The sequence below is a fragment of the Merops nubicus genome, unplaced genomic scaffold (genome assembly GCF_000691845.1).
Source record: "Merops nubicus isolate BGI_N331 unplaced genomic scaffold, ASM69184v1 scaffold9488, whole genome shotgun sequence".
Lineage (NCBI taxonomy): Eukaryota > Metazoa > Chordata > Aves > Coraciiformes > Meropidae > Merops > Merops nubicus.
In genome coordinates this window covers 111-11,647 of record NW_008626519.1, presented here as the reverse complement: position 1 = coordinate 11,647, position 11,537 = coordinate 111, and the positions used below count along the sequence as shown (strand labels likewise).

At 35.3% G+C, this 11,537-nt stretch overlaps 1 protein-coding gene across 1 annotated transcript in view; it reads right to left on the bottom strand.

Moving 5' to 3' along the window:
• The window catches only part of RTTN (rotatin), a gene marked incomplete at its 5' end in the record, with an annotated part of 78,034 nt that extends 66,922 nt beyond the window's left edge, over positions 1 to 11,112 (bottom strand). Inside the window, 8 exons of the mRNA XM_008946041.1 lie at positions 1,165 to 1,346; positions 4,011 to 4,176; positions 5,077 to 5,227; positions 5,747 to 5,861; positions 7,228 to 7,306; positions 8,426 to 8,512; positions 10,188 to 10,386; positions 10,925 to 11,112. Of these exons, the coding sequence (XP_008944289.1) occupies positions 1,165 to 1,346; positions 4,011 to 4,176; positions 5,077 to 5,227; positions 5,747 to 5,861; positions 7,228 to 7,306; positions 8,426 to 8,512; positions 10,188 to 10,386; positions 10,925 to 11,112 (1,167 nt within the window). The remainder of the gene's footprint in view (positions 1 to 1,164; positions 1,347 to 4,010; positions 4,177 to 5,076; positions 5,228 to 5,746; positions 5,862 to 7,227; positions 7,307 to 8,425; positions 8,513 to 10,187; positions 10,387 to 10,924) is intronic.
• Positions 11,113 to 11,537: the final 425 nt, after the last annotated feature.

Genomic DNA, 11,537 nt, shown 5'->3' with positions numbered 1-11,537 from the left:
AAGAGAACCAAAGACTGACAACTTAATCTGAAAATAAAGCTATTTTAGTTCTGTGATAAGATGCAAAGAAAGAAACGTGAAATACGGAATTCACTATATTTTAACCTTGCAGACTTGAAGGGACATGCACCAGAAATGGCAATTACAGAAAATACATTTTCTGAGTTTTACACTATAAAGGAGAAGATGACAGAAATCATGAATGTGCTTGTGAAGAATTAATGATTAAATACCACTACTCTGAAAGGGAAAAACAAAGGTGTTATTCATTTGAGTTTGGTTTATTACCAAAAAAAATCCTGTGGTCACAGATTAATGTTCATGTTACTACTACAAAATACACAAGCAACTTCATATTTTGTGACAAAACAGAATGTCATAAAAAGCTGTAAACGATCATGAAAACAACACTAATGGAAGTTTCAGACAATTCTGATAAGTTAACACCTCAACCCAGCTCAGGAAATGTTGACAGGTATGTAAAATCACAACTTTTAATATTCAAGTCATAGACACACTTTTCCAGTTCCTATATTTGAAAACTTTACCACATTTACCAATGCCTGGTTTGAATGACATTGTTTTACAATTAAATACTGTTTTAGACAACCCAAGAGTAAGAAGACTGTCTTTCAAAAACACTTTGCAATTTAGAACCTTCATAAGCTAAAATAAAAATAACTGCAATTAGACTATCATTACTTAGGTTTCTTAAAACATAATTATAATCTCTTACTGCATTTGTAAGAATAAAAACAAACCTTTTCCAGAATTTTTTGTTTATTATTTCTTGAACAGGAGGAAAACTGTATGCTCAAAGAGATCAGAACGTGTTTTGCTAAGTGTCATTATTTTTTCATCTTCTTGAATGACACAGCACACACATTTTTCCACCATGCACCCACTTCTTCCTACCACTGCTTCCCACCATCAGTAAAAAGCACTTGAAAATTCTGCAGCCATTCTAGAAACCAACCAGAAGATTCAAGCTTTAGGACCTGAACAAAGTACCTAGAAAACAACTGTTATAAATAGCTACAGTAGATCAGTAATCATCTGTACCTTATTTCTTTGAGGTACTCACCTCATAATATCAAATTCTAAGAGATTTGTACTAAAGATGGGAAGGACACAAGTGGAATCCTTGATTCAAAATTTTCTCACCTGTTCTTAGAAGAGGTATTGCATTTTCCAAGATGGAAACACAGAACTGAGGCAGGCTAAGCTGCTTCATCTGTAATTCCAAAGTGTCCTCATTTTCAGCATCTGGTAGGTCAATGTGTCCTACATCAAGTGGGGAATGCAGAGAGATCCTGGAGTTTGCGTTTGCTTGAGTACTGTTTCCACTTCAAAGAACAAACCAAATGAAATACAGACATAGTTAACTTCTGCAAAGAGAAAACTAGATATGTATAGATGTTAAAATCTGCATCAAGTATGTTAATGTCCTCCTTCCTTAATGCATAGCCTTTTTTTCTATCCCAATCTTTCTCTGCTATCCACCAGAAAGAGGGTGGATCTTGGTTGGTTGGATTTTTTAAATGTCAGAACTGGTAATATCACAATGGAATGCCTACTGCTTTGGCAGCCATCTTCAAATGCACTAAGAAACAGGTACTGGACAAAATACCCACGCAATGAATAGGATATTGGAAGAAAAAAAAACAATGGATTTGAAGAGTTATTTTTGATTAACAAAGTCTATCAGCTGCTTGAAGCCATGCCACTTACTAAATCAATTTTCAGCCTGAAGTATGGGTACTATGTTAAAATCATCCCATTCAGCAAGCCACAAGAAACTTTAGAAGGAAAATTAAGTAGCATGCCCTATGTTTGAGTCCGTAGGACTTCTTTGTCCACTGTAAACCAAAAAATATACCCTTGCTCAAGAAAGCCTCAAGTGTAAACAGATATTTATTATAATATACATAGTTATGTTGTATCTATATTTAAAATTATCAGCTGTATATATGGCTCAATTTTATTCTTTTCCAAGTGCTTTCAAAAACAAACTAAGTCTATTGGCACCATTAGTATTAAGACAACTAAGAACAAATGTTTTTAAATGTTTTTTCCTAGCCTAAACAACAGTTAGCAATCTTGAATTGCTTCAAAAGACTGACCTTTACAGATGTTTTTTGTTTGGATGCATTTTTTATCATTAAACAAGCTGAAGGAACTGAACTGTAGCATGTTTGTGCTACATTATATCTAAATAAGTATAAAAGATCTAAAGAATAGCAATTAATATTTTAAAAGCCAACTGTTTTTAAGAGGTCAATAGAAGGCTACAAGCAAACTAGAAGAGTTCACCAAGATGTAGTGGTTCTGGCTGCACTTACCAGAGGGTAAGGAAGGAGAAGTATCAATCATGAAAATGATTCAGAAGAGGAAAGGTTAAGTTTCCAGGCAGAATTTGAAACAGACAAAAAGAGATTGAAGAGTCTCAAGATTTAAGAACAAGGAAAAAGAAGAGTTAGATACAGAAATTATTTATTGCTATTCTATTACAGGTATGTGGAACAAGACAAGACTCACAAAAAGCAGCTCTTTGATATCAAAATTAGCAATGAGAGCAACACCAGAGTCATTTCCCTTGGTCATTTTCTATTCAACTTCATGTTTTAATTTGTGCTCTCTCTGGGCTAAATTATATTGCTGTAAGAAATGAGATTCCTGGGCAGTAAGCACTGCAGCACACAGGGAGATAAACGTGTCAGTCACGCACACCTCATAATATGGCTTTATACTTTCAGCAAATTACCTCTCCCTGGTTTGTAGGTGCCTCAGCACCACCTTACCTGGTGCTGACTCTCATGCAGATCCCCTCACTAGACTGACAGCCAGGCCACCCCCATCTCTTGTACAATAGACACCAGCTAGTATTAAACTGTTAACTGTTCAACTTGGGGAAATGGTCAGGTCCCAGAATGCAGAAAGTCTGGAGTCCATTTTACAGTGCTGTGTTAGTTACACAATAAAAATTGACTATATTAGCCCTGCTCTAGGCAAACCTTCTTTAGTATGGGGGTCGGACTAGACCATAGACTCATAGAAACACAGAATCATTTTAGCTGGAAAAGACCTTTAAGATCATCAGGTCCAACCATCACCTAACGATACCACATCCACCACTAGATCATATCCTTGAGCATGGGGATGATCTCCAGATGTCTCTTCCAACACCTAACATTTTTTGATTCTGCGACTTCAGAAGAGTAAAAATAACCTTTTAATATAATGGCTCTCAATTAACTAAGTGACCTATTCTCATCTGTAATATCAGAGTCTGAACATCTAAGAGTCACTCAATCACTATGCCAATATACCAGAGACTCAAACCAACAGCTAACACACAGTAAGGACTCACAAGGACTTTTAAATTCCCACATACTAAAAGACATTGGCTCTTGAACAGCAGCTTTAAGTCTGTTGCTTCAAGATGAATAATAAAACCACACACAAAAAAAACACACTTTCAGGGTTTGCAGACATTCATTCTTTCACACTGAAGTCAAATTTTCAAATGATACACAATGGAATTTTTTTGTTAAATCTGACAACAAAGTTTAAAGACAAGAAAGGTTAAAGACTTTCATGGAAATCTTTATACAGAACAGCATTTTCCACAGTACTGTACACTGTCACCTATGGGATGGCCTTTCAACTTCAAAGAACTTACAGGGTCATCTGCTGAAGGAAAAGGAAAAACCTCTGAATTTACAGCAACAGTCTGAATAAATGGTTTCCTGAATCTTACAAATACGTGCAAAAGCAATAACAATTAGTACTAATAGATCTCATTTAAAATGTTGGTTGGGCACAGAACGTGGCAGGTAAAACTGATCTTACATATTCTGAATACCACTTCAGGAACTGTTTAATTCATAAACATGGTTTGAATTTTCACAGGTTAACAAAACTCTCACATCATCCTACACACTGAATAGGAGCTCACGACATAATCCTGGTTTTTAATTGAAGTATAAATTATTTCCTATGTTATTCACCTGGAAGATGCTGCATCCCAATCTTGGCCATCTCCTCTGGGACGCTGAACAGTCCGGCCAATGACAGATGGCCGAGGGCTACTGCTTCCAGGTGAGGGATTCTGAGAACGAGGAGGACCCTTTGCTTCTGGACAGTAAGATATAGAGGAATTCTGGGAGGCTATGCCTTTATGTAACACAAATCAGATATGTTCCATTAGTGGAGCTACCACAGAGTGAAGTGATAGTAAAAGTAACTAAGGTAAGATATGAAAAAAGCCAAGTAAATATTGTTGAGCTAGGGCAACCCGTCACTGGCACAAAGTCTGGAAACTCAATTCCAAGGTAAAACCACCAAAAAAAAAATCACAGCTGAACCATAAATCTTAAGTTTAGAAATACAAACGTAGTGTCTAAGTCTATTGGATTTGTTGATAACTGAATGAGCAAACAGTCAATATCATTTATCCAGATACCAAATATAGTGGCAATCTCATGAAGAGAACCAGACAAACAATTTACAGATATCAAGTAGGTTAAATTCAGCTGATAAAACAAGAAGATCATTATAACTAATCTACACTATCAAATCTACAAAAGCTAAGCATTAAGAACACTGTGAAATAGCTCTAATGGCTGTAAAATCCAAAACAATGATATAACTGTTTTCAACCATCAGATTAAAAGAAGAAAATTAACATAGCTCATAAAATTAGTAACTAAATTGTTAAGCATTAATAGCTTAAACTTTTTTGAAACTCTGCCCACTTATTTTATAGACTTCATTTAGTTTTAGTTAAAAATCCCTCTCCTGCTGACATACAAACAGCTGGATACTGGGAAAAGTTGCTGAATGGAGAATTGCAGGATATTGTAAAAATGAACAAAGATTTTAAAACGATGCAAGCACTTCAAACATATTTACTAACATGAAGAGTACTGAACATCATCAGTTAGCAAAACAGCTTCATAAGATCCCATTTGCTATCAAGCTGTGGGTTGGTTTTGGTTTTTTTTTTAAATCATTTTAGACCATCTTACCTGTAGTAAAAAAACGACAGTATTTCCAATATTTAAAAATACTTACCTTGCTCTGTGCAACTAAAACTTGGATCTCTGTAAAAGTTAAGTCTGCTTCTCAAGAAGGTGCACAACTGCTGGAGGCAGGAGACAGCCTGCAGAGCTAACCGGTGCCTTCCATCTCCTCCAAAAGCCAGGTTTAGCAGAGACAAAAGGCTCTGCAAACACAAAACCATCAACGCTGGCAGCTGAACATTAATGCACCTTCATGAACAACCATACCAGCAAGAGTCTTGCATTAAATCAAACTCTTCAATGTTTCTAAGGGTTTAAAGATCACAGCAAGGAATACATAGGCTTAACTACTGTTTTCTTAGTGAATGCAAGGCTATCAGTCCTGGGGACAAAGCCAAGTTCCACATGGTATTTCCAGTAAAGTCACTACTTTCATTATGGGACCTCATTAGAGGATGTGCCTATGACAGTGACATGATTTTATCTTACCCAGAAGACACAAACTATTACTTTACAGCACACTCCATTACTGATTAGCAATATATGTTATTACAAGGGAGGAACTTTCTAAATTTGATATGTAAGTTGCCTTTTCTATGCACCTAGAGATCATACAAAGAAACTTTAATCAAGAAATAAACTGTATCATTTACATCTATTATTACTTGGCACAGCTTCTACCATAGCACAATGAAAGCCTTAAATTTTATGCAACTTCTTGCCTGTACAATCTTTGGCCTTTGAAGGAAGATCTCAGCAGGAAAATCTTGCATAATCACATCCTGAAGAAGCTCACATGTATTCCAAATTAAACTTTGGTTGCTGCTTCTCAAAGAGCTAAAAACGCAATTCATATTTAAATAATTATTAAAACAAAACAAAATAGTAATCAAGAGTTTAAACAAGTCTTTACAAAGCAATTATAAACACAGTGCTGACAAATCTAAAGAAAAATAAAAGCTGTAATTGTCATACCACTTTTAAACCTGAATTATTCCCTAGCTATGCTAATTCCGTACATAATAAAGAACAAACACAATGCCAGCTGTTATCAAACCACATGTAAAATTAAGTTCCCAAAAGAGAAATAACTTTATTGATTCTGAATCTGAAATGAAGACACTAAAGACTGGCAATTCCCTCTGAAGCTAGTGATTATCTCAGTCACACAGAGCAAATGATCTTAACTCTCACTAGTAAGAGAGTTTCTTTCATTACTAAGGTTCATGTATAACTTAAAAACCCTTGAATTACATAACATGGGAAGTTACATAAAGGAAGAATTTATTAGCTATTCTCAAACATATATTAGTAAATAATAACCTTTTGAGTATTCTACTTCATTTTTCTTTTTTCTAGTTTTATTGTTTCAGAAACCACTGTAAAAAAAAAAAATCAAACATCCAGTTTTAAGGTTCTGTGTTCTTTTTCTATACTGAAATGTTGACAATTAAATATTAAAAGAAGTTTCCTAACTTCAGAGATCTTTCAAAAGGGAAAAAAAAAAAAAAAAAAAAAAAAAAAAAAAAAAAAAAAAAAAAAAAAAAAACAAAAAAAAAACCACCTATTACAAGAAAGCTTACAGTTAGAGTAGACTTGTTAAATAGTCCAATCCATGATACTGCACTGCAGGCTATACTAGAAATCTGTCACAGCTATGTCTCAACTCATAAGGAATCCTGACTACAAAAACCTTTCCTTGGGCCACTTCTGACACTGTTTTTCTAAATGAAAATTAAAAAGAAACAAACAAATCACTGCAGAAAGATTATAGGACTGACCAATGTCTTGATAAGGCATTGTACCTTAGGGTACCTTATGGGCCAAAGCCTAGCTGGCCCACTACTGAACGTAAGGATTTCTCTGCCAAGTGGCTGTGGAGGTAAAGTAAATGATGATTTTATTCCAGCTTGTTCTACAATTAACTGAATGAAATCTTTGATTTTTTTAAAGTGTCATGAACAAGAAAACCATACTCTGAATTAAACACAAAGAATGGAGAGCAAGATTAACAGAAAACCTGTCCTATTACTACTCACCATTTATCTGCTCTGCCCAACTTCAGCACAGCTTTTACCATCACTCATATAAAAATTAACTCATTAGGCTATTTACAGGAACAGTCTAATGAGGCAGAAAGACAGAAATCCAGAACCACTCTTAGCCAAGAAGAATAAGAAGTGTGATGTTTCTATTACTGTACCTTTCATTTGACAAAAGAACATGTCTATCTGTTGAAGTCAGAGTTAGCCAAGGAAACGTGGAAAACTTCAAGCACTTCACTGCAAAAAAAAAGAGAGGGGATATTTTGGAGTATATTTTATAGAAGTATTACACTGCATACTTCCATGGCAAAGTCCAAAATTTCTGAACTACATACTATCTGAAATAGAAATATATTTTACTAAATACAGACTTGCAAAAACTCAAGTGCTTCTAATGACAGTTTTCAGCAACACCAAAAAAGTACTAAGGTCATCTTAAAACAAAATGAAATAAGTTTATTGAAGAGAGTTTTAGCAAATAGAAAACACAATATTAATGGAAGAGCACTTGATCCCCCACAACATGCTTTCAATCAAATTATAATTTTGTTCTGCTACTACAGAATATTTATTAGCATGGTCTCTAAAAATGGAAAATTGGCCTCATGCTTTTACTTTTAAAGCAGCAGAAATTAACAGTAGTTACTAAATTGTGACACAATAACTTTGTAACTAATATAACTTAAAAGGTATTTTTAACTTAAAATGTGTAACAATTATTGTGTAATTCTAAGGATAGTTGATATACTGTCAAAAAAGTAGCCTGGTTATTTACATACAGTAACTCCAAAGTCATAATTAAAATCTAGTTCTCTGCACCTTATATTAAGTTAAATATGACACTCTCTTGTGAACTGCTACTAATACATTGGCACAGGCAAAGACTTGGCAAAATCATAATGGTCTGTGCTTGTCAGTGAAACATTTCATACCATTTTGCTGATAAAAAAGTAAAAAAAATAAGACTGTTTTTTATTTAGATGCAAGGTAAAGATTTCTAAAGCACCTGATCTGGTTTCCTGAAAAGCAGAAAGGTACTTCAGACTAGGTTTTACTGAAATAAAAAGGTACCTAAATAGCCACTTTTGATTATGGACACAGATCTTCTGAGGAGCATTAGCCATTTATTTATTTATTTTAATTACAGCCTATTTTAACATACATATTCCAAAGAGTTACACCATTTACTAGAAAGGAGAAAGATCTATTAAGATGAATGTCATTATATTTGCAGTTTCTGGGACACTAGATTTCACAGAATAACAACAGGAAAAATAGTTATTAATTCATAATGGAAATCAATTTAAATTATAGCTCTAATAACTTTCTGAAATTAACACATTCTTATTGTATAACTACACCTACCAACAGTTCTTTTGGGAGGCATTTCTGATCGTGGCAGATGGCTTCTACCTTGATAAAAATATCCAGTGAATAATTCCTCTTGAGGCAAAACTAAAACAAATAAAAGCTAAGTTTAAAAAATGTACACCCAAAAAAACCCCAAAAAAAGCTGAAAAACAAAACTCAATTTATCTTCATGCTTCTCCTGAACTGTCTTCCTTCTCCCTTTGAGTTCTAATCTATCAAGGAAATAGATTTAAAATAGTCTCAGATCAAGAAAGTGAAGTTAAAAGAGTGAACTGATGTTTATTTTTTACAGTCTTATTCTGCTTTTTTTTTTTTTTTTTTCATTTTCTTACACTACATCACATACCCTACCAGCAACAGCAAAAGCAGTTACACCAAATATATTGCCTGATGGAGAACTGGAAGCCAAAAAAGTGTTTTCTTCTAATCTACCTATGTAGCAATAAAATTAACTTCTTTAATTAACTACTGAAAACCTCTTCCTACCAAAACTGCTGTTTTTTCAGGGCAGCTGAAATGTTATCCCCTTTGTATATAATATGTGTATTATTAAATACATTCAATTAATACATAAACTCTATAACAAAATATACACAAAGTATCTAAAATTAAAAGCAGTCCCTCCAAAACATAATACTTAGCTCAAAGGATCAAATTAGGTAATGTTCAAATTATTAGTTTACAAATTTTCCCAGTAACTGAAATTGCAATAGAAAGAAAAACACACTTGTGTTACTAAACATTAATCTTATTTAATCCACAAAAGTATACAATTTAAACTGTAAATAGAAATTATGTACAATATTTCAATCCAGTAATTTAAAAAAGATATGCATATGTGAAAGATATTATTATAGTATTCCTCATAGAATCTTAGGTTGAAATTTGGCCCTCTGTGGGCACAAGGGGAAACAAAAAATAAATCACCAGCCACCACACAGTTCTAGCAAACTCCAAGCATTAGGCAGGCTGCAGAAACCACAGGAAAATTACTTTTCTCTCTGAGATTGCACAACACAAGTGGCAGAGATGTGGCCACTGCTAGACCATGAGGTATAACAGCAGTGTCCTTTCCAGAGGAGCCAGAAGGATGAAGTAAGTACCTCCACACTACATTTTCTCCTCTCTTTAAGGCAGTGCAGGAGAACCACATGGGTTTCCTTATTGGCTACAACTAAGAGGCACCATAAGTCACTGTTACAGAGATACTAAGGTAGGTGTCAGAAGCATGTAACAGCACAGCACATACATGTGAGGCACTTACCCAAAACTAAGCTACAACCAACGCAGTTCAAAAAATAATCATTCTACTTTGATCACTTACTGCTTCCTTCTTTTTCAAGATTTGAATTGCTCTCAAAGTTACAGGCTACTACACAAACCAAACCAGCAAAGCACACTCACTGGCTTCAACACAGATTTGTCCAAAGTTGCTACACTTGACACCATAAAGCTGTCCTTAGAAATTACCCGTGTCCTGCCCTTTTTGCATTATACCAAACACTGCTACACACACCTATTACAAACAACAGGATTGTTGGTCTGCTGGGAGTTCCACTACAGAACTGGCACTATCTGACTGAGCCAAGATCACACTTTCTCTGGAAGAACCTGCTTACCATACACTTCACTGATCTCTCAGGAAGAATTTGCCTGCTTTGCTAGAAAAAAAATGATCTTTCCATAGCCTAGAAGCTTTTCATTGCCTTTATTTTAAATAAATCACACTTCAAAATGCATAACTTACCTGGCTTATCTACGGAAGGCTGAGCTGTAGTTTGATAACACACTGATAAAGAACCAGAAGAAAATCCAGAAGGAAGGAAGAACAGCCCATCCACAATCCCATCAATTATAGCCTGCAAATTTGGATCCACATTGGGGCGAAGCTGAGAGAAGAATTCCACTGCACCGAGTCCAATCATTTCCTGGGCAGCAGGCGGATGCTACATTAGGACAAATAACTGACAAAGTTAGCCTGAGGAATCTCAGGGGCTCTTGGAGGTGGGGAGGGAGAGAAAAGGAAAGAATTGCAATCAAAACCTATATTTTGCCTTTGTTTAGGACACCCATTAGCATCAAGGATGATTTTTTTTTTTCATCTGCACAGCTGCTGTTTAGTGATTGAAACACAAGAATGTAAGAATTTGAGATCTCTGAAATTTCTACGTTTTCTCAACGCTAAAATAAGCTGCAGCACTGTTCAAATCTTCACTTTACAGGCACAGTACAAATGCTTAGCTGCAAATCAAAGAAACTCCAAAAATAAAGGTTTTTTTTCACCTATCCCTCTGACCCATTTCAAGTCACTCCAATGGCTTAAATTGCTGTCTGTACACAGTGGCTTCATTATTCCTGTCTTTGTAATACACTATAAAATTCTCATTACATGAAGCTACAAACCCAAATAATATTCAGTTTTATGCAGCTTCAGCATTCTCAAGACATATAGTTTATATACAAATAAAAGTTACTGTGTCATACCTTGATCAAACTGTTCACAAAATTTAGTACTTCCTCTTTTATTGGTACAACTGGAAAATTGAACCACTCCAAAAGATTACGGAAAAGCACTTTTTCATGGATCAGGTCAGCATATGAAATCAAGTTATGTTCCAGTTTAAACAGAATCGCCTTCAGAGATCGTTCTCTTATCTCTGCCAGTTCATGACCTGCCCAGAGAAAAAAAGGGGTTAAAAAAACCCACAAAATCATCTGACATAAGTAATTTCTTATAGGGTCAAGTAGAGCACTGTCACAATCTGTGAAAAATACTGGGTGTTATGCTGTCGGTATTACGATTAAAGATAAATATGACAGCACCCACCAGCAGTAAGCTAACCAAGTGCGTTTATGAGGTGTAAAGTGGCGAAATATTGTAAGGCAGCGACACAATCCAGTGTCAAATGCAAAACAAGAGGACGGCCGCCTTCTTGAAGCACACAACTACACTCGGAAAACTTCCACCATGACATATTGCAGACACCAAATGCGGCGTCAGATCCGCAAAGAGGACAGAAAGCTCCCCAAGGCCGTTGAAGCGAGACACACGGCAGCTGCCGGGGAAGCCCTCGGCACCCCCTAGGGAAGCATCACC